Source organism: Porites lutea, chromosome 9 (assembly GCF_958299795.1).
Source record: "Porites lutea chromosome 9, jaPorLute2.1, whole genome shotgun sequence".
NCBI lineage: Eukaryota > Metazoa > Cnidaria > Anthozoa > Scleractinia > Poritidae > Porites > Porites lutea.
Window position 1 is genome coordinate 23,038,695 of NC_133209.1, and position 23,371 is coordinate 23,062,065.

Below are 23,371 nucleotides of genomic sequence, written 5' to 3' on the forward strand. Positions count from 1 at the left end.
AAAAATTTCCTAGGTGGATACCGGAATCCAGATTCGCTGACATGGAGCGACCAAATCAAGAACTTGCTCGGGCAAATATGCACCTATGGCATTCACCTAAGTGGGAACTTATAGCAGGCAAACTCTTTAAACCATACCTGTAATGCCGTCCTAAGTGAGGACTGATCACCACGGCGGCTCAATACCCTCACTGCATCGCATGATGAATGGACTGCCAAGTAACTACAACCACAAACACAGACTTTGTTCTTTATACTGTCTTCAAACCATTTTTCTCCCACACAGCCGTGTTTGTCTCGTCACGCAACGCTTCTCCTGTTCCTTGGGAAGGAGTATTGAATGACGAGACAAAAATGGCTGCTTGGGAAGCTACCAAACCATCGCCGAAAACACATTTTAGCGTCGTTTAGTCTAGAGCCAGATGTTTTTCTCTACGCTGAGCGTTTCTAAAGACGCTACGGTACCTTCATAGCATGTATCGCATTCCCCCGAAACTTTCTTCATGTATTTCTTCTACGACTCTTAAACATGTGAGCGGTTGATACATAAAGGATTCTTATGCTGGCATAATAAAGTTAAGCACGTATTAGGGAGGGGAGAGGGGAGGAAGATTCGAATGCTACGCTATAGTAACCATTTACGTAATGAGATACTTGCGCAGGGCTTGCTGGTTAGTACCTTGAGATTGAAAACAAAGAAAACTCTTATTGTTGATGTCTAATTGCTTTCCATACCCTCTAGCAAGACGTTTTGGGTCAACTATATAGCTCCAGTTACCTTACCATTTAGCGGCTTGTTCAAAGGAACTATCAGTCTCCAACTTCCTAGCCCAGGTACTGTAAAGATCGAAGAGGACTGGGTCTAGGGGGGACAGTCGAACTTTGGCCAATGCGATGGCCTCTCTGAAATACAACAGAAAGACAATTGTCTCAATTTGTTTAATTTTGTTAAAGACTGAATTGTCAGGGGCGTAAATGTTACACTTGATGACGTTATGAAGATAGCAGACTGGTCCCCTTGTCTTGTTTGTGGTATGTTTTAGCATTTCTGGCCGTTTCAGCGCGATTTTAGCGAGTTATAGCTTTACAACAACGGTAGAACTAAAACTCGCTAAAACCGCGCTGAAACGGCCAGAAATGCTAAGAACATACCACAAACAAGGCAAGAAGACAAGGTAGGAAGTTTTGATGTATATTTATTTCTTTTTCAATGCTCTAAATAACGATCGATAAATTTTCCATACAAACTCATATATATTTCTGTTAAGCAACTCGCTCTTGAGCTTGGGGTACCGGTGCCTACACCTCCTTCACAACACTCATAACCTTGTGATAAAAAAGCCTTGAAAGCAAACCCAAATGTTTCCTATGCTGAACTTTTCTCCTCGTGTAATTATCTTATACTGTAGTCAGTGCTAAATTCTGTATCAAATACCTCTTCTAAAACAGCCGTACCTGTACATAGCCTGAGTTTTGAACACCTCTATAGCCTTGTACGTGTCATGACAGGCCAGGTAATACAGTACCGCACGATGATGAGATCCCTGCGATGCTAGCTGGTCAGCGTATGCTCGAGTGATACTCATCCATACGTCACGCCCGGCTAGCAAAATGAAAAAGGAAAAAAATAAGAGCCGTAATGGGACAGAGACGAAAACGCCTAATATCTAATGTTTTCTATGGAAACTTTGTATTGAAATCATAAATGCCTCTCTTCTTAGGGTAACGAAGCTTGACTAGAAATAAAACGCAAATTGCGGTGACAAACATGAAGCTAAACGAGCGCATAGCTAAAATAGAATTTCATTCACTGACTTAACGTTTTGTATGTCTCCACATACATCTTCAGAAGTAACTGTAAGCTTAAAATTTTGAAATATATAATAACAGTAATTTCAGTAGCTAATGAGATAATATTGACAAAAACAAAGGAGTTAATACAATACTACACCTAAATAAAGACAACGGTAAAACAAAAAGAAACTATGACACTGTGCATGCACTGGCATGTAAAACACACACGTGTAAAACTAATAAGTAAAGATACAAGTTTTCGCTGCTAACGTATTCATTAAAAGGATGGCTGAAGATCACCAATAAAAAGAGTTTCTTTTGTGTTTCATTGTAGGTCAGACCTAAAGTGGTGCAAAACGTCAATCAAAAATGAAATTTGCAAGACGTCGGTGCCTCAAATAGCGTGCTACAATGGTTAAAAGATTGGATTGATGATTACAATTCTTGACAATAGATTGTGCATGATATATAACACTTATAACACTGCATTTGTAAAGAGAAGACTGATAAAGATTCATTTGGCATTCAGTAATAGACCAACTGCAAAGACTGTGGGAATAAAACAAGATAAATGTATTATTAATCTCTGAACCTCAAGGTGATTTCTTTTGATTTATTCCCCCAAGCGCCGCATCCAAGTACGAGATTTAATATGTTTAGTGCAAACGTCGCTGCGTGTGCTGTGACCTCTTTAAAGACATCGCGTGATATTCCACAAAATATCGCGTGACTTCTTAGGTTTGGTTATTTGATATGCATAGCACACAAGCGGCTAAATGCTAACGAAGGGGCATTCTGTCTGCGCGTGCGCTACCTATTCTGGAACAACTGAATTAACTGCTCTGCTGCTCTGCATGCTGTCTTTCGTTGCGGGTTTCAGAAACAAAAACAGAGAAAGACTTTGACGTTTTAAAACGGCCTTACTACAAGACGAATATGTCCCTCAAAGCAGACTGGCAGACAACAAGACCGACTATTAGAGAAAGAACCAAGTTTTTGCTCAACAACGATCGCTTGAGCGATGTCAAGTTTGTTGCCGCAAACAGTAATGGCGAAAGCGAAAGTGCCCAAGTGATTGCAGCACACAAATTCATACTGGCGATTAGCAGTCCTGTGTTTGAAGCCATGTTTTACGGTGAACTGGCGGAGACTAAAGACACTATTGAACTGCCTGACTGTGATTACGAGAGTCTGTTGGAGTTGTTTCGTTACATGTACAGCGATAAAGTGAATTTAAGCGGAAGTAATGTAATGGGAGTGTTATATTTGGCCAAGAAATACATTGTGCCTTCACTAGCTGATAAATGCACGGAATATCTGAAAGAAAAGATAGATCCGTCGAATGTTTTCGATATCCTGTCATTTGCACAGGTGTATCATGAAGGGGTCATCGTAGATCGATGCTGGAAATTAATTGATCAGAAGACAGACGAGGCTGTGGAATCGAACGGATTTGAGACAATTGACAAGTCCTTACTTGAAGCAGTAGTCACTCGAGACTCTCTTAATAGTCTAGAAGTAGTATTGTTTCAAGCTGTAGATCGTTGGGCAGGAAAGCAATGTCAAAAGCAAGGTTTGACAGAAGATGGTCCAAAGAAAAGAAGAATTCTGGGAGAACAAATAATTAAAGCAATACGCTTCCCGGTTATGTCAGTAAAGGAGTTTGCTTCTGTTGTCGTTGACACTAACATTCTTACTCCAGATGAAACAACTGGCTTGTTTAAGTTTTTTACAATACAGACCTCTCCTGTCGGGTTCTCGAAGACTCAAAGACGGTCTCTTGTCAATCATGATCGCTTCGGTAGATTTTCTTCTTTGAAAAAGCCGTGTGCTTCATATGAGGGAATTCCCTATGAAGGGGACAAACACTCGCTTGCTTTTAGTGCGGACCAGAGTATTACATTTCATGGAGTCTGCTTGATTGGCAGACACAAAACCAGCTACACAGTGACATTGGAGGTAAAGAATGCTAGTAACAACACAATTATAGTGTCCAAATCAGGAACATACTTCTCAGAGCTTTTGCCTTATGGATGTTCTTCTAATTATTATGGATTTCAAGTATCGTTTGACTCTGGAGCTTACATGAAGAGGAACACTACATATCACATTGAAGCGTTAATATCCGGGCCTCCATCTGGATACGGGACTGAAGGGCTAAAAATTATAAACAGGTCGGGTGTCACCTTTAGATTTTATGGCTTAAAAGACAGCTCTATATATACTACCACTTATTCTGGCCAGTTTTCCGAATTTATTTTTTCTGTTGAGAATTGAATATTATCACTTCAGTTCCAAAACTGCGTTGGACTTGAAGCATTTACCGTTCTAATTTGACTCAAGAACAGTTCTTTTAAGGTGGCTGAACACAGTTTTGCAGGCGGTCAGCGGTAACTCGCGTAACGGCGTGTGTTTTAAATTAGACAAACAAACATAGCGGCGAAAAAAGCAATGGTACACAGAAGACAATTTCTCAAAATCTACTCATTAAAATTTTGTGATATTTGGCAGAATTTCTACTTTTATCGTACTTTCAATAATAAGAACTTTGAAATGGAAGTTGAACAGACGAATTTTGTGACACATTTAATAATTACAGTAAAATCATATTATTGATTATCTAAAAACCCGTCTGTTAAAATTTGGTCAAACAAATTTCACGTGGTAATGATTAATCATAGTAAGCTGTGTGCAAGTTTATAGGAAAATCTAATGAGCGAATATTATGTAAACTGAGCAAAAGTGAAATTTTAAGGTCGTATTCAATCGTTCATGTTGCCGTGGAAACTACGAAAACGTCACATTTGACCTGTCAGTCAAAATCTTTCATTAGTATATTTTTTACTTGCCAAGTTTCAGCTTGTAAGCTGCAACCTTTCTCTTGCCATAATTTAGCAAATGACATATACTCACAAACTGCCAAACTGTGTTCAGCCACCTTAAGGAATTTTAACCTTTCTGTTAGGTTTCCTTACTCGCCAATGGAGTTCACCAGTGCTGCGATATATTGCACAATTATTACTTGCTTTTACACTCAATCTACTCATGATACTGAAGCTGTCATCAAGATGGGTAGATAATTTTTAATAATCGAATATATTTCAGTGATAATAATACTAGCTATTAAAATCCTATTCACAATTAATTCACTTAAAAAACTATTCCGTCAAAACACTATTTACAATTCGTCTGGTTTCAAAAAACACTTAGATGGGTAGATGGGTGGATTGTTTTAAACGGTTTCTTAACAATAATAATTTTGTAGGAGAGGTTGTTTCCCATTTACCAAAACTTTCCGGGACTTTCGGGAAGAACGGTGGGCCATTTACCTGCCAGTAATGCTGAATTATGCTGGATGACTCGGGTATCCAACCTCCATCTGCGAGGCAGTTTTTAACTGACATTTAAGCGCATACTGTCCACTCTCTCTGAACGGACACCTCTATAAGACGGACACTTTCGTAAAACGGACACCTCGAGCTGGTCACTGCCTTTCTTTACTCCTTTTATTTGACTCTCTATAAGACGAACATCTGTCTGAGACGAACACTTAGTGCAACTGGGTCCTAAAGGTGTCCGTTTACCTTCAATATATAACTCTACTACCCTGGGTATCAGAGGTTTTTCTCGCGTGCGGCGGGAATTTTCGGTGTTGGCCGAATGAAGGCCGACAGAAACCGGAAACCGCGCTAGAAAAGTCTCTGGCACCCACGGTATAACTCTACAGAAAAGCTTTAGGAATGTTACATTGTTATCTAATAATCGTTTTATTGTAACGCATTTGCTTTGGCTCAATCAGTTCTCAGTACGCGCAGGTTGAATATATTTAAACGGAGCTTTGTTGGTCTTTTAGCCCTGTGGTAATTAGTAACATTAAAATATGCATTAGTTGGATTGAAGTTGTCCTAGTGCTGTTATAATTCTCTAGGGAGAATGGGTACAAGTTTTGGGCGCAGTGATTACTGGGATCGTTTGGGTGCACAATCGTTAGTTCTGATTGGTCGATGGTATTCATGGCAATCATTAACCAATCATAAGCGACGCTTGTCCACCCAAACCATGCCAGAAATCATTGCGCCGGAAGCTTGTACACATTGCTCAAAATAGTTTTTGGAATACGGAATAAAGGTTGTTGTTGCTGTTCTTGTTGTTGAGCAGAAATTGAAATGGTAAGATTGTGCTTTGTGTGGACGAAAATTATGTAAGAAAGGAATACCGTGTTACCTAGAGGACTGAGAGCCACAAGCCAGTCATTGAGCTGTTTGCTGTTAGTAGCCATCTCCAGCGCTCCACCTAAATTCCCTTTCCAGATCTCCAGCTGAAGTTTGTAGTCAAGGTTACCACTCTCCTCGTGATGCTGACCTACAAAAGGGAATCAGAGATTCTAGTCTACTCGTATTAAGAAGAAAAAGTTTGGGGCTGGTGTTAGAGTACTTTCACTAGACTCAGTGGGACGTGAAAAAAGCACCAGGGACAAAAGAGAAACCTCTATCAGTGAAGAGCGTCTCTTCAGTTTATCTTAGTTCCAATTTACAAGAAGGGCACTCATAACTCATGATTGTAAAACAAAAGCGAGCTATTTGCTCCTACCAGGAGTCTGGCAAAGTCTCCCCGATCACTCACACACTGTCATAAATTATCCATAAAAAGCATCGGAGGGGGGGGGGGGGGGGGTGGATAATGAGATATTTGTATTTGTCCGTCCATAGCTGCAAAGAGACAAGCTAATGTATTCCTGGTTTATTATATTGTTTAGGTCTCCCAAAGTGGTAAGGTTGAAACTGAATTCATTTACGATTTTATAGCACATCACACAACATTCGGTTATAAAAATGACTTGTATCGTTCAGCACGTCGTGAGCAAAGAAACTAAACAATAGAAAAATTAGAGCCTGACATTGTTAATCAGAAAGAAAAAGAGAACTAGAATTAAAGGGGTGTAAATACCCTCGGTGGCAAGCATCCTGTAAGCTCCACACCTATCTGCAAATAACCCGAGGTTTACAAGTTCCTCTGAGCCAGCAATGCTGTGTGCACCTGAATCTTCTGAACTCTTATTATCAGCTTGGCCTAGACCTGAAAAATGAGTAGGTCATCAAAAAAAGTATAAATGTTGTCGATTTATTTAAAATTAATCACAGACCGAAGAGAGTTTTTGAATATGATTTAACAGATATCTCAAGTAGACCTTCATAATGTACTGGCGCTGGTCTCTCTGCGTAATCAGTGATTGTGGGTAAACCAAGTACACCTGCCATCATCAGCAAGCATTTTATAAATTCTGTCATTGTCTAGCTAAATAGCTAACCCAGTGACAAGACAAGCGGGATGAAGGGTTTAATACGAATGCAATACCACTGGCGCTAATTCGTTTCAGTAAAATCACTGATTAGTTGAGGAAGCGGAACGAATATTTTTTTACCAATCACAGAGTAGACCAATAGGCCCGGTTTTGCAGCTGATCAGTCACGTGTCACAAAAACGCCCCACTGGAGAACAAGCAACGCACTAGGAAACGACAAACAAAACGCTCCCAAAATATAAAACGTTAATCTTCATTGTTTTCCTGTATAAGTGCATTTCCTGCTCACCCGCATGCTGTATTTTGTACCAAGCGACTCAGTAACTAGCTGCAAAGAGCCCATCGAAAATGCAGCAAAATTTATTTCGCGTTCAACTCACACTAAACCCGTTCTATCAAGACCTTTGGGAATTTAGAACATGATATTGGTACGCAACAACAACCCTTTCCGAGGGGTTGAGGTATTTCAGGATAACCTCACCGTAGATAATCTTTGCCAGTTCCACGCATTCTTCTTGTGTCGCTGCTTTGGATTTGTTGTCAGCAACAGCAGAGAGTGGCAGCATAGATTTGACTTTTCTCTTTTTCTTGGAGGAAGACGATGAGGATGCTTCAAGTGTGACTGAGGAATGAAAAGTATTCAAGCGAGCTACTGAGCTACTGTATGTGCAAGGATATTCTTCTTTGTTAGTCTCCCACGCAGACGTTCTTGGGGCTTAGTCATGCGTTAAGGAAGGCGTGACGCGTGACGAAGCTCTACGAACATCTGGAGGAGGAGGAGGATGACGATGCTTCAAGTGTGACTGAGGAATGAGAAGTGTTCAAACGAGTTACACTTGCCAGTATGGGCAAGGAAATTTTCCCTTCTTAGTCTCCCATGCGGACGTTCTTAGGGCTTTGTTTATACGCGTTAAGAAACGTGTTGGAACGCGTGACGGGACGCGTGACGAAGCTCTAAGAACATCTTTGTGGAGGAGGAGGATGAGGATGCTTGAAGTGTGACTAAGGAATGAAATGTATTCAAACGGGTTACACTTGCCAGTATTTGCTAGGATATTCTTCCTTGTTAGTCTCCCACACAGACGTTCTTGGGGCTTCGTCACACGTCAAGGAACGCGTGACAGGACGTGTATCGTAGCTCTAAGAACGTCTCCGTGAGAAGCTACTTCCATGTATGATGTCTGTGAATAAAATCAGTGTTCGAAGTTTTGACAAAATGAAAGAAACCAGTTTACCTCTGGAACGCAGGGGAACAACTGGCTCTTGTTGAAACACCATACCAGCCTTCCTCTGTTCAGTCATGGTCATCTCGGGAGAATTCATCTCTGGTGGATTCATCCCTTCAATTTCAGGTTCCTCCCCCTTCAACTCAGCTGCACGTGTCACTTCGTCTCCATTCTCTTTCACATTCTTCTCCTCATTTTCCTCCACATTTGCTTTCCTTTCCGTCTCATCCTGCTGGGATTTTACAATCTCACCTTTTTCGCTTGTAGCCGCATTGAGGTTTGACTGGGGTCCATTCGCCTCCAAGTGAGAACTTACTTCAGTTTCCTGTGAGATAACCCTGCTGTTGTGTTGACTATGGGCAGTCCTCGCTCCATTGCTGTCAGGTTTGGGTTCTATTTCTTCCCGCCAAGATTCAGTGTGAACTTCTGTAGTCTCTGTCTTTCCTTTTGCCTTGTGTTTGTTCTTTTTGCTTTTTGAGGACTTGCTTGTAGAATGAGACGATTTCTTTTCTGCATAAAAATGGAGAAAAAAAAATTGGATTAGTCACACTGTCAGTAATACTGTCATATAACCGCGTAAACAGTCTTTAAAAGATTCTTTTTATTTTTCTGTTACAAAAAAAATTACTAGAGGGTCAGAATGACGAGCTTGCTGAAAACAGTTATTAATTATCATCCTCTGACAAATTTCCTAACAAATGGGCGATTAGATTGGAATTGGAGGAGCCACCCACAGAAAACTGAGCGACTGAAAGCGAATGATTTAGGCGCAGAAATTCCAATCTGCGATTTCTTCTTTGTCTTTTAGCACGTAATGCATAATTTCCGCGCCTTTTTCTCAGTGTTGTTTTTCACGATCTGAGGGCCTGGAGATGTCTTCAGGGTGGCCTGTTCCAGGCATTCAGAGAGTAGAAAGTGCTAAAAAGTAGTCTTTTGCAGTTTTTTTATTAGTTGTTTTTAGCTCGTTTGTTTTTTTCTATTCAACTCCCCTTTTTGCAAATTTCCTACAAACTGGACGCCAAGAGCTGAGCATCCTCAGGGAGCTGTTATAGTATTCCCTTTCATTGTAGCTCTGGCCCTGAGTAAGGCTACTTTTGTTGGCCTCAAATAAATCAGCCCTTTGCCGTATTTCCAGCCTTGCATTCAGTTCTGTTTTAATTCTCAGGGTACCTGGCACCGGTGGTTGTCGATTCTGCTGAAGTGACGGTCTCCAGGGCCGTACAGTACCATCCTCTCCACCACTATACACAAGGTCAGCATCGAGATAACTCCACACTACACACATCACACGGTTACTGTGTCCGCGGAAATTGTACAGTGGTTCTCCTTTCTTTACATCCCAAACCTTGAAAGAGAGACAAATAAGTTCTTGGTCTACCAACTATGGCGAAATGAAGAAAGATCTGGACAAAATTCCCCTTACCATGACCAAAACATTACTGCGAGGCGTGTGAATATAACAAGAGTTTAAAGTTTGTTTATCATGGGTTACACTGGGTGGGGGAGAGAAGTGGGAGTGGTCGTAGGGGGAAGTAGTTTTCCACTTGTACGACCACTCTTTCGTTGAACAGTTTCTTTACCCCAGGGGAAATTATTTAGGACAAAGGACACTTTTCCACACATTAAAGCCACGTTGTTTTCCTACCTGCGCAGTCCCATCATACGACGAAGATAGCAGCAATTCCGACTGGTGTGGACTCCAGCTCAAACATGTGACACGGCCTGAGTGACCTGGCAGCTGTCGAAAAGACTCAGTAAGGGGAGCGGAGCGAGGGCTGGGGCCGGATGAATGACCTGATTGTAAACAGGACAAACATATTAGTTACCGGAAAGATAAATGGGAGTACGTCTTCAAGCTGAAATCATTAATTTTAAAAATCTATACCATACAAGAGAAATTTAATTTTTTATATCACGAGAACTTTGCAGTTAGGAAATGCAAAATTTATGCCGCCTGAGCCAAATCTTTTTAATGATCGAAATAAAGGTCAGATGCATTAACGATATGTGTCAATTTGCATGAACTGCGTCTCTCGTAGTTTACTCCTAGCAAAGAGGAACAACAAGGCTTAAAAAACCAACAACGATTAAATCATTGACAGACCGTTGTGCCAAGCGTCTGGAAAAAGAAAAATTGATTGCGTTTGCGTACTTCTGATGAGTTTCACTACACTCGACTAAATGACAAGATGTTGCACAAACAGAAAGACGATGACGTCATCATGTAAACACACACACACACACACATCGTACCCAGCAAGCTGCTCAGATCATGGACATGTATCGTGGACTCGTTAGATCCTGAAGCCAGCCAATACTTACAGCTTCCACTATCATCTACAGTTAAACCTAACAAGAAAATGGAATATCAGAGTACTGGGCAAAAGAATCTTTTTTCCATTTCACTTCTCTATCGGACAAGTAAACCTCGTCACTGTGCAGGATATAGTTCTAGACCGGCGAGGCGCGGTTAGCCTGTTCCAGGCTCAGAGATAGTCGGGTCCGCGGGGATGGAGAAAGCGCGAACATCAAAATACCCCCTTTCGCGTACCTTTCAGTTTGGCGTCTTGCCCAGTCTTCTGCATCTTCCCCACCATCTGAGAGCCTGCAACAGGCTAGTGCGCGGTCCATATGAGTGCCCTCAACAATTTTCATTAAAATATATAATTCTATGATGTCCAATACTTTATTCTGTAAGCGATTTATAATGAATCAGGGTCATAAAGAGGACTCTTGTCTTGAATAGGGAGGGGTAATAAATGCCTTTAAGAAGATCAGGGTTTAAAGGCTATAGCAGCAAACTCCTCAGTGCCGGATCCAGACCTTGGATCCGGCATCGTCATCCAGACCCTTAGATAAATGGGGGGACCTGGTCTCCAAAAAAATTTTTTTTAGCCCTTCGGGCCTAAGGTTGCTCTAAAAATAAAGGGGGGAGGGGGGGTGCGGCCCTCCGGGCCCCTCCCCTGGTTCCCCCCTGTTCCTATGCAAACTTCCCTAACGTGCTTCCCAGGAAGGAATCCTAACTAATAGAGGGCAAACCAGGTGGGTAATTTCAAGTGTGGCCCAGGATTTGAACAAATCCAGCTGATGATCGGTGTGAGACCAGGAACACAGAATAAAGAGTCCAGCGTTCCGATAACAAGGTGCCCTGAGTGGTAGGTGTCGAAAGAGAGGGGGAGGAAGGGAGAGGGTAAAAGTATCCTTCCCTATCGCTTTCGCATTTTGCTTGACCTCTCCTCCCCACCTTTTTTCGGCAGCCACGCAGACTACTTGGCAACTCCACAAGGTTTTATCCACTAAACACTGTGAAAGGTTTGAACCCAGGAGTCATTTTGTAAGTAGGTTGAGTATGATCGTCAATGACCCCCAAAAGGTTTTTCGGGATCCGGGATTTCCCTTATTTGAAGCTCGGGATCCGGGATTTCCCTTATTTGAAGCTCGGGATTCGAGATTTTAAAGCAAAATCGGGGCGAGTTTTGAGATTGAAAGTATGCTTGGGAGGTGGGATGCCAAAAATAACCCTTAAGGTTACAGGATTACACGAAATTTTGGGTCGGGATTACGGGTTTGAAGAACCCTATTGGGGACCCTCATCGTCCGGGTGAACGTAGTCCTGAATCGTTGAATCGTTGTTCACAGTTACTGACGTTTCGACAACCTGTGCGGTATTCATCTGCCGAGTCAATCTGGCAAAAAATAAAGCAGATTATTCTTACCTGAGGTGTTAAGCTCGCTGTATCCATGATGCCATACAAGCGTAGTGATACTTTTCTTGTGGGTAATAATTATAGCCACCTGCATCAAGTCTGGAGGTATATACACTTCAATTGACCTACATTGATAAATCAAAAACAACGACTGATAATCTGTTCATGTCCTTCAGCATGATTGTAAAAATAAAAATATTGTTCTAATGAAGCCTTAAACTGCTGTTCTAAAAAAAATAGAATTGAAATCCAAGCTTTCGCCGATCAACGGCATCATCAGGGATGATGATGTTCACCCGTGAACAATACTTAGTATTGAGAAAATCTCGTCTTCGTAGTCGTCCTCGTCTCAGAATTTAAAGCTCTCTACTGACTGATTTGGCCGGCTAGTTTTGACAGATCTGAATCGCCACCACAGATGGGCATCAGGAATAGTTTCTTCTACGCGGTGAATTTGGAAATGATTTCATCGCCAGAACTGGATGTGTTAATTTTGCTACGGAACAAAATACACCTTAATCGAAAAATTATATATCAAAAAACTCACCCGTCTTCATTACCCAGAGCCAAAACTGTACCATCTAGATTCCAAGACACATCTGTGCGACCAAATGGCTTGTGCTGTAGGTATACGAGCAATAAGGTAAAATTTAGAAACTCATTACTTAAGGGTATCATAATGAACGTGACTCGTGACATGAAACTATACACTGATTCTTTTTTTGTTATAGCGGAGCCCCATAGCTATCACGGGATAGAAATTTAGAACTGGAAACCTAGCGATGCCAGAGAATTTGGTTATGACGTCAGCGTACACCGTCCGTACAGACTTTGGGAGTAGGGGTAAAAAACTCAAAAGGGTAGTGAAGGGAGTCCCAGATATGTACGTTTTTGTTATATATTTTGAGACCAAAAACCAAAGCAAATGTTCTCGCAACAACACAAGAACAATAATAAACACCACCCCTCAAAAACTGATGCTCTAACTACAAAACTGACTCGCTGAATTAACACACTAAAGGGTCAGGCCAAAGTGTCCATATAACATACACTGTATATTGGTATTTCTAAATTCCAATTCGATCCGGAATGCTCGAGCGTTTAATACATAAGCCCCTGGCTCGGGAGATTGGGCAACCACTCCTCACGCTATCGAGCTTAAATAAAATTGAAAAACTGAAAATTGGTACAAAGAATTGATACAGTGATTAAATCGCACAGCATAAAAGGAACAGAACGATAGAGTCCTCACGATACACTGTTTTTCTACACGGTTACAACTAGGCCAACATGTTTGCACGTGGTTGTAGAAAACGCATTTATGATTTCCAGTTGTGATAATGGCATTACCGCTCTACCAGGCCACCTAGCCGTTTAAGTTACCCGTATTTACAGTTACGGGTTCGAGTAATTTACCCGTACAAGTAAACGGAAACAGAGGTCTGTGATGTCGTGTGACTGTACCATTACTAATGTTATACAAGGAGGAGGGAACTTCGCTCGTTAGTTTGAGCTGTACTGTGCTTCAAATTACTGATATTTCGCCGCATCAGCCTTTCAAACACTGTGATTTTGCTCGGCTTTTCATTTCAACTTTAACATTCAACCCCGCAGGGGGTACTCCTGGGAATTCTTGGTGGGGGTGTGCCGCCCGATTCTCCAAATCCTAACCCTGTTTCAGACCAAAAAATGTAATTTTCCATACCCGTTTTCAGACCTGGTCTTTAGGCAGAAATTATGTTTTCATTACTTAGATTAGAGCGCAAACAAAACAATTCTTCAAATCCATTGTGATTCGAATATTTCTCTTTCTTTCTTACTCATTTGGATTTGAAACTGTAAATACGTTCATACACTCCCGTAGTTCTCACGAAAACCATACCCGATTCCAGACCAAAATGGGCAAAGTGTACACCCATTTTCAGACCAAAACCCTACCCGATAGGGCGGCACATACCCATATGGCTTATATAGGGGAGTACTCCCCCCCCCCCCCGGGCATTCAACTACCCGGACTTCCTGGTAAGACGTATACGTAGATCATCAGTCAGGCTGACCAGTGTCGGTATTTTTGTATTAAAATATCGTCTCACTCCGGTCTAGCCTTCGAACAAGCACTCCTATTTGGGCGAGCGAAAGCGGGCCGGGCGAGCACGCGCGAGCATGCGGTTGTCGCGTCTCCTCTCGCGTGGCTCTCGCGCGCCTACTTTTCATGATATTCCCCAAATGGAGAGCTTGCTCGCAGGCTAAGGCCGGTCAGGGAATGTGTCTGTTTTCTGTACCACCTATTGTTTATATTGAGCGGGCTAATTTACGAGAAAATATACATGCACAAGAGTTTACATCAGGACAACGAAAATTGTCGTTTATAAGCTGGTGTTCGTACCTACACTGATAGCTGTGTTCTGTGTTTTGTTTAAAACTCAACGTCAAAAATGTTCAAGTTTCTGCAGGTTTTCATGAATGTATGTCATTGGCAAGTACTAAGTACGCATTCCGTAAACAATACATGACTGAAACACATCTGCTAAGAAAAACTTTGCATTCCGTTGCAGCTAACATGAGGTCAGTCTTGTATCGACTTTCTATCTACGATCCACATTTTCATAGAAAAGGCTTGTAATAAATTCTCACACTGTACCTTAAGATTGTTAGTTTTCAAGATCAGAGCGTTAACGTCCACAGGGTCATCCATGAAATGTCCAGTTCTGTGCTGCAGGACACTCCCATCTCCTGCACAACTGTACAGATTGTGAGTGGTGCTGTCTTCATTACCTAACAACAACAACAAAAATAACAAAATATAACTTTTAGATCTGTTTAGCTAAACACAATCGATTTCATAACAATAATGGAACACCTAAAACCGCGAATCATGTCGGCGCCAAAACATCAGTATCGACTTACGCTATATCCTGCACACCAATTTCAAAGGGCAATTTAGTAGCGGGCAGGTAGAACTCTCGAGCGTTTACGTTTGCAAGGAAAACAAACAAAACAAAACCGGAGAAATCAGCTGATTCCACTTCAATTATCTTCGAAGCTGGATCAATCAGGCATTTGTGCAGGCAACTAAAAAAACACCTACAAGGTGAACAAGGGAGTGGTCATCTCGAAATAATAAGTTAACTATGCGTCAAATGAGCACAGTTCGACAAAATGGACAGGTGCAGGCTTGCTATAGTCAGGTTGGTTATTTCAGAACGAATGAACGAAAAAGAGGTCATACAGCTGAGGCCCTTCATCTTTTCCGAAAACTTTTTACCAAAACATGCTGCAATCTTTGAAACTGCTGCAGGATGGGCGTAGGCTGAAATAACTAAAAATACCTGCTTTAGGGCAAGGTGGTCCCCAGGAGAGAGAATACACCGTCTTCTTGTGATATGTTGCAGACATCTCGGCTCTACAAGAAAATAAATCAAAACATTTCTGAAAGCTGAGTTTACAGTATGTCATGCAGGAGCCACAAAGACTGGACTACAAAAAGAAACTATAAAAAACGCAACTACATCTTAAGGTTCGATGAAACGGGCAACAACTGGCCCTAAGAGTACTCAGTGCTAATCCTCTCGGGACATGGGAAGGGATAACAGTCAAACAAAGAGTTTTTCCCGGTAGTAAAGAATGGCCGTTTCTCAGAAGGATAACTGACGGATAAAGTCAGACAGATTATTCGTCCAACATGAAAACCGCCTCGTTGTCTTTATGAAGACGGATCATCCTTGTGCTGCACTGTGCGGGTACAGTACCTCTTGTTGATGATGTTGTAAACTCCAACTTGTCCATCATCAGCTCCAAAAGCAAGAAGGCCTTCCTTACGAGGATGCCACTTAACCTATAGAATAGAGCAAGCAACAAAAACTTAATATTGTTTATGATCTACTCTCACGTTAATTAGTTCGTATGTGCGCAGTGCGCAGTGTGTGTGCATGGAGGAGCGAGTTTCCAGGTGCAGTCCACTTTCGGACGAATTTTCCGCCGGACACTTCATTCACAGGGGATCGTTCAATAATTTTGCTCCTTTCAAAACTTTGAACGGCTACGAGTACTTTCGTGCGGTTAAGGTGGTTCCGTGTGAACAGAACACCTAAACGGATGAATTTTCAACTGGCTGAAAGTTCGTCTTGTGCGTGTGAACGTAGCCTAAGGGCCTGTTTACATGGAGTGGGGGACCCCGGTCTGGTGGGGTTGGTTTCTTTTGTTTTCACGCTCTGGGGAACACAAAACAAAAGAAACTTACCCCACTAGACCGGGGTCCCCCACTCCATGTAAACAGGGTCTAAGACTTGATTTTCTTTCGCTACTGCTGATACTCTTCTTTACCACAAAACCTTGACTTAGTACTACCACGATTTCTCTGCCACTGCTACAGCAGATGGTGGTGCTTGTGATATCGGACACCACCACCACAAACAGAAACAAAAACCAAAAATCAAAAATTAAATCACGAAATTTTTTTGGTAGTCTGCAGTGAGGGCAAAGAAGTGTACCAAAAACAGTGCTGCACGTGCCGAGTTGTTGTTTTCTAATTAAGGCGACGTTACAGGGAACAATTCGCAATGTAGATTTTCAGCGCAACACAGCGTTCCCACATTGCTTTCAATTGTTGTACCAACATTTTTAACCTAGCGTGCCTGTATACGGATGGATTTCCACTGTCGCGCAATTTTTACGTACGTAAACTTGTACGCAGGTAAATTTTACAAGCGCGAATAAAATAGACGTAAACCGTAAACGTTGAGGGAGGTTCACTTTTTATGTTTACGAGTGACATTCTATGCATTACCTCTATTTTATTTACGGACGTAAAATGTACGTGCGCATGCACGTAAATATTACGCGTCAGTACATGCGTAAGTAAAATAGGGGTAATGTTTGAAAAGGCGCACGTTAATGTAAAAGTTGAAACTCGCTTAACACTTCATCATTGCCTCTATTTTATTTACGCGCGCAAACTAAATTTACGTATGTAAAAATCACGCGACGGTGGAGATCTACCTTAACTTGAAGGTCCTTAAAGAAGTTGCGCAGAGACGGGTAAAGAAATATACCGAGAAGGTTTATGCACGTGTCCGACACGTGCATACTTACAATATGTTAGTTAATGTTACTACTTACCACCATGACTTTGGACTTAATACCCTGCCACAGAGTCAAGGTTTCATAAGGCCCCATTGAAGACGTCGTTTGCCAAACACGAAGCATGTTGTCCCCTACCCCTACACCCAGAGTACCTGGATCAAGGGGAGAGATGGCCACAGAATATGCAAAACCACCAAGGGTGGGGAGGGTGTGGAGACTGCGCAAATGTTGAGGATCCCAAATCACAATCTGCGAGTGAATAGACAAAAATATCCTATAATATGTGATAAACATGTCCCCTATTATTATAATCACAGCTGAGAAATTCTGAGATAGTCTTAAAAACGTCAGATAAGCATTTTCAAGAATGTGACCTCAATCTGACTCCTTTCCAGCCGGGATTAACGTTTTAATGTTTAAGAACTGTTTCACCAGTTTACTCTGTGGAAGGACCTTGACAAATTCCCCCATTGTTTAAAAGACTAATTATTACTAATTTATTCAACATAATTTATTTCACAATTTTTTCTCTGGCTTAAGGTGGCTTGACTGGATTTTTTTGGGAGGATACCTTCCAAGTTTGAGCTTTTACTTAGTTGGCATTAATAAATATATCAGGGAATACATAAAGATGAAAATTTGTTATAATATTTATTCCATGTTTTTTCATCCAATTTTGTGTAACTGTTTGTATCAAACTCAGTCTCATACAATGATTACTAATTACACTACTTGTGCTAATAAGTGTACTGCACCTGTCGATCCATAGAAACCGTCATTATTCTAGTTCCACCCACATCACAGCTGATGTTGAATACAATTCTGGAGTGACCTAGGCCAAACATCTGACACTGTTCTTTACCTTCTTTGCTTAAATCCCACAATAGAAGTTCTCCTCTACAAAAAACAAACATACAATAAATGTTTACAAAACAACTAAGATAGTACGCGTGCTCTGATTGGCTGAGAGGAGTGTTTGCATGAGAGTATGTAAACATGGTTGTGGCGTCAAGATGTTTTGCTTTTCGCGCGCTAATCACACAAGCACGAATTTGAAAAAGTTTTCGAGTTCAAAACTCAACAAGTTTACTTTATTTGCCCATTCCTTCGCCGGCTGAAACTTGGAAAATTGTTACAAAGAAGGTGTGTCAGTTTTTTTTGCTTAAGCTGACATTTTAAGCGAGAAAAGTCCGTATTTTGGAAAGCATCTTTTTGCAAAACAAGAACTGATTACGCATCCAAGACTTCGTGGACAAGACTTTGTGACTGGTAAGAATTTCTCTTTTAATCAGTACCATACAAAGAGTTTTGCGTTTTTTCTCGGAAAGTTATTTTATAAAAGCAATAGAAAACTTTTTTCCTGTGTTTGCATAGCCTGATATAAACACTCGAGGCGTTGGGAGAATTCTTGACGGTTATGCAAACCCTCGACTTCGTGTCGGGTTTGCATAACTGTCTCGAATTCTCCCAACCCCTCTCGTGTTTATATCAGGCTATGCAAAAACAGAAAACGTTTCCTATTGCTTAAATAGTTAACAGTCAGTATTGGTGCGCGCTTTTGTCAGAGTTCAGCCAGCCTTTTTCTCAGCTGGGCAGATCTGATGGACACTTCAATGTGTTTTCCTTTTCAACAAAAGAGAAGCCTCGCAAAATGTATTTTTTTTATGAATGGTCACTGCAATGGCAAGAAGCGAATTACTGTGGGCTTGTAACAGTCCCCTCCCCCATAAAAGAAATGGTCCAAACCACCAGTATCTACCTCCCCTACTCTTTTAGAACAAGAGTGAGGTTTCTTCTACACTGTACGTCCCATTCCATTGATAAGAAAGGATGAAGGAGATAAGGCCAACAATAACACAGTCTCCTGATGATCTCGCCAGGTTCTTTAAGACCCTGGTTGTTGGGCTGGACTGGGTTTGAGTCCATGTCTCCCAATCAGCAAATGAGGGCTCTCCCCACATGGCCTAATCAGGAAGCAGAAAAATGTTGCTGACAATCACATTATTACTGCCGCCCAGTTAGCTCAATGAGATTAGCGCCTGTCTGCTGAGCGGGAGGCTGTAGGTTCAAACCCAGGCCGGACCAACTCTCAGGGTCTTTAAATAACTGAAGAGATAATGCTGCCTTTGTAATAACATCAGCAAACGGTTAGACTTTCTTGTCCTCTCAGATAAGGATGATAAACCGTAGGTTCCGTCTCCATGCCCTTGCACATGTAATAAATCTGTGGGACGTTAACGAACGCACACACTCTTCGTGAAGAGCAGGGCACGTAGTGCCTGGTGTAGTAGTCTATCCCACTTTCACACTCATGAATGGGGGCATCATTACTCATTCCTTCATTACTTGTAAACTGCACCTTAAGCAGTCTGGCAAAGTGCCCCAACCAGTGTTGTAAATTATCCCTGAAAAGCCCTAAGGGGAGTGGATAATAAGATATTTAAAACTTACAATTTACCTGGAATTGATACCATTCTACTTACCCTTGTCCACTACTAATAACATGGCCAGGTGATGCTACAGGCCAACAAAGACTCAGCCACAGCCTGTCCTTGGCCCAGTGTGAATCATGCTTGTCTTTCCATCTCTGTCCTGATCGTTTTGGCAACTGTTTGACTGATAGTACCTTGCCTTGTGCTGTATCCCATAACCTTACCGTTTGGTCTCTACTTCCAGATACTAACAAGTGCCCTTTAGCGGCATTTGTCTTGTCCTGCAGTGGACCTGAAAAATTCGAGAATTTTGCTCCGGACACTTAGTACAGATAACCTTGTAGATGTACCGAGTAACCATTCTTATTTTTCTTGATCTAACTTACAATCTTCTAACATATTTTGTTTGGCATGCCCATCCAAAAAATCACTTACAGAGATACAAACTGTACATGTACGCTCAAAATTTTGCAGCAACTGTTTGATGTGAAATCCTGTTTTGATTGATACCACTCATGCGGAAATAAAATCTGGTAAAATAAGCAAGGTTCTTGTATTGTATTAAAGAGGTTTTCAGAAATAATTTAGTGATTGTGAGGTAAAAGATGTTTTTGCTAAAAAAAATGTGACCAGAAATATGGTTAAGGGTGTGGTCATACATTTGTTAGGTACAGTACCATTTTAACTGTAGGCTGCTTAGAAGTCTGTTCCTAAAAGTAGTTATCAGTCATCACTTATGCCTTTTTTGACAGGCCCTTATTAATAACTGTGATCCCGTGGAAATAATCAGTTCACAAGTTAGTTTGCTTCAGAAATTACATGTACTTTTGTCTTCTTAGCTCCATTAATTCATAGTAAAGAAAGGAAATTCTGGTTTAACTTGAGGAAGGATTAAAACGTACAACAAAGACTGTTACATCAGAAGCAGGTTTTTTTTAAAAATGCATGTAACATGTACCAAAATCAATGTGTTCTTTTGGGGTAGGACAAAAAGCCAGGCTGTGAATTTCACTGGTATGTCCTTGCAATTTGTGTATGATTGTGAGACCTCCCTCACTTGACACATTCAGCAACAATATTAGACCACTCTTGTACCTAAGAAATATAAACAGAATGAAAATGCCAGTCAACATTGGTCAACTTTGATTTCTCCTCAAATTAAAGGGAGTCAGTGTACCTACACATTACTAGTAGCGTTTACAGTGTACAATGTACTTTAGTGGCCTACTAAATATTAGCTTAAAAATGGCACCATTAAACTTGTCAGGGCAAGTCATTTGTCGACCAATGGTCAAATGCCTGCCTGTGTGGATCCACATCCCTTATGGTGCCTGTGACATCATCAGTTTTAATGGTCAAGGACAACTTTGTCATCTCTACCTTGTGCACAGATCTTTAAAACCATGCCAGAATGAGCACAATCCAGTCAAAGACCACGCAAAGTTGACCCAAAAATGCCAATGAAAATCTTGTTCCACTAACCACCTGTTCTTCCTTCCATCAAATCCTGTGATACTAAAAGTTTTCCTGAAACTTTTCTCACCAAAATAAAGGCTACTAAATGCCCAGCGAAAGAAAAAAAAACGGCTTAAGAAAAGCAAAAGAAAACAAGAGGTAAAAGAAAAGTTCTTGCTTCTGGCAAAGATAAGAAGGCTATGAAGTGCTCAACCTATAAATGGCATTTTGGGAAGTTTTGGCTCTGTATGGCCAGACAGTTACTAGATTAGCTTCTGAAAGCTTTTTCAAGCAAAATTCCCCAGAGAGAATGGTTTAGTAAACACCTTCTGTCAGGGGGACTTAAGTCATGGTTATTAAATGACATATAATCTGACTTATGAGAGTGAAAAGTTTCAGGATAATTATATTAACCAGACAGTTCATATATTTATTTAACATACCGGTAATTGAGCTTTAAACTTACCCGACTGCCAGTTCACTTTCAGACAAATAAGACAGAGCCATTGAAAATATGTGGTCCTGTACAGGGGTACCACCAAACACATTCCCTTCTTCATATCTCCAGGCGATGATCTGTCCTTTTTCATCACCTTTATATTGGGCAAAGTATGGAAATCATACATCACTTTATCTATAGTGTGCTGGTTACACATCAACTGTAGCTGTAAGAGAAAAATTCTTCTTACTGTACCTGATACAACAAGGTCTGTGATTACTGGAGACCACGTTAGGCAGGTGACCTTTGCCTTCAAAACAAAAAGGCGAAATAAAATTAATCAAAACAAAATATACATAAAAATATCTAGGAAAACACTGCAAATAGGAGGGGATTTCACAAAATCTGTTCTTTGCAATTTTAAGCAGTACGTGACTGTATACTAAGCCTTCATTTCTCAAGGCTTTTTTAACTAAACCTTTAAAATTATCCCATGCATTTTGCTTTCCAGCATAATTTGAGCCTGTGGTATTAAAAGTTCTCTTTCATCCGGTGAAATTGGTTGATGCTTGATGCATGTATATCATTTTCCAAAAAGAAACATTGAAGTAAAACTAGTTTGCAGGCAAGGGAATATTCTGCTTTTTATCAATATAAAAAGTGAAATAATTTCCAACATAAAATTAGTGACCAAGCATTTGTAGTCTTGTTTAATGTTGAGAATCAGATTGCCCCCCTCTTCTCCTCCCATTACAATAGTGGGGGATGGGGGGGGGGGGGATAGGAGGGGAAGTATTTTGTTTAGGCTATGTTCAGACTATACCATGAAAATCATACCGGATAGGGCTTCTGCAAAGCTGAGCTGTGCCAATCTCGAAAATGGAGTGTCACATATTGGATAAATAGTAGGTTTTGTGTCACACTTTGGTGTAGTGAGAACAACAATTCAGACTATCACGGAAGTAAATAAGTAACAGTAAGGACCAGAAATCGACAGAGGGAAAAGTTACATGTGTAGGACTGGGATTAAGCTCACCAAGCCCTCTCGGCCAACTGTCCCAGCATAAATTATGTTGAGGAGTCGACTGTTAAATGTGAACACTAATTCAACATGATAAAACACAGAAATATTAACTCAACTGTTCTCAAAGCAAAAGACTCAAAACACATGTGTCCATTCCTCATTGTTACATGTTCACTTAACTGTCAATCAAAATTGCGTCTAAAACCGGAAGGAGAGGCACCCATTTTGTTTGATGTGTGTGAACGACTTGTATCGGTATGAGGCTATTGCTGTTCATACTATATCGAATAGCTTTTTGTGCTGGCTCGAAAAGCTATAGTATGAGCGTAGCCTTAATTAGCTGTTTATGTAACCTCGTTGAAAACAAGCAAGTGACGACTTTTCTTTCGCAGTTGCAGCAAAAGCGCAAAAGATTTTTAAGTCCAATAAGGGAATAAAGTACAACATACTATAAAACAATGAAGTAAGCTGGATGTCAGTCTAGCTTTCAGCAGGCTTTCATTTTCAGTGAACTCTCCGCTGCCACATGGGTTATTTTGAATATTTTCCAGAGAGAAAATAAATAAACATAATTTGAAAAACAAAAATTACAGTTCTTACGTTATGCGCCTTATGTTCCAACAGTTTTAGCTTCGTCTCTGTATCCCATATTTTAACTGTTTTATCGTCGGAGCCACTAGCCACAAAATTCGCGTGCAGTTTGTGCTTTGAAAAACACACGCTTGACACTCGCTCGGTATGACCGACCAGCTGTCCGTGAAAAACGGGCTTGTCCCAGCTGACGTCCAAAAGATACACGCAGTTCCTTGCCCCAAAGGCGTATATCTTAGTCAAACTGCAGTCCGCTACACCGCTACAGTACCAATTTGGTGAGGCCAGAAAAACGAACTTCCACGAATCTTCGGCCATCT

General features: G+C 41.0%; 2 protein-coding genes across 2 annotated transcripts in view; one reads left to right on the forward strand and one right to left on the reverse strand.

Moving 5' to 3' along the window:
- Window positions 1-23,369, reverse strand: part of LOC140947263 (gem-associated protein 5-like) — a 31,254-nt gene extending 7,885 nt beyond the window's left edge. Inside the window, exons 1-22 of the mRNA XM_073396316.1 lie at window positions 23,061-23,369; window positions 21,692-21,746; window positions 21,464-21,590; window positions 20,501-20,637; window positions 19,594-19,834; window positions 17,866-18,007; window positions 17,147-17,359; window positions 15,778-15,863; window positions 15,358-15,431; window positions 14,670-14,803; window positions 12,576-12,649; window positions 12,038-12,153; window positions 10,575-10,670; window positions 9,967-10,115; window positions 9,492-9,666; window positions 8,331-8,831; window positions 7,577-7,717; window positions 6,741-6,869; window positions 6,018-6,155; window positions 1,455-1,602; window positions 783-902; window positions 138-222 (exon numbers count right to left, since the gene is read on the reverse strand). Of these exons, the coding sequence (XP_073252417.1) occupies window positions 138-222; window positions 783-902; window positions 1,455-1,602; window positions 6,018-6,155; window positions 6,741-6,869; window positions 7,577-7,717; window positions 8,331-8,831; window positions 9,492-9,666; window positions 9,967-10,115; window positions 10,575-10,670; window positions 12,038-12,153; window positions 12,576-12,649; window positions 14,670-14,803; window positions 15,358-15,431; window positions 15,778-15,863; window positions 17,147-17,359; window positions 17,866-18,007; window positions 19,594-19,834; window positions 20,501-20,637; window positions 21,464-21,590; window positions 21,692-21,746; window positions 23,061-23,369 (3,390 nt within the window). The remainder of the gene's footprint in view (window positions 1-137; window positions 223-782; window positions 903-1,454; window positions 1,603-6,017; window positions 6,156-6,740; window positions 6,870-7,576; window positions 7,718-8,330; window positions 8,832-9,491; window positions 9,667-9,966; window positions 10,116-10,574; window positions 10,671-12,037; window positions 12,154-12,575; window positions 12,650-14,669; window positions 14,804-15,357; window positions 15,432-15,777; window positions 15,864-17,146; window positions 17,360-17,865; window positions 18,008-19,593; window positions 19,835-20,500; window positions 20,638-21,463; window positions 21,591-21,691; window positions 21,747-23,060) is intronic.
- LOC140947855 (BTB/POZ domain-containing protein 6-like) lies at window positions 2,549-4,244 on the forward strand. Its single transcript, XM_073397056.1, has one exon. It carries the CDS (start codon window positions 2,730-2,732, stop codon window positions 4,068-4,070), a length of 1,341 nt encoding a protein of 446 aa, XP_073253157.1. The 5' UTR covers window positions 2,549-2,729; the 3' UTR covers window positions 4,071-4,244.
- Window positions 23,370-23,371: the final 2 nt, after the last annotated feature.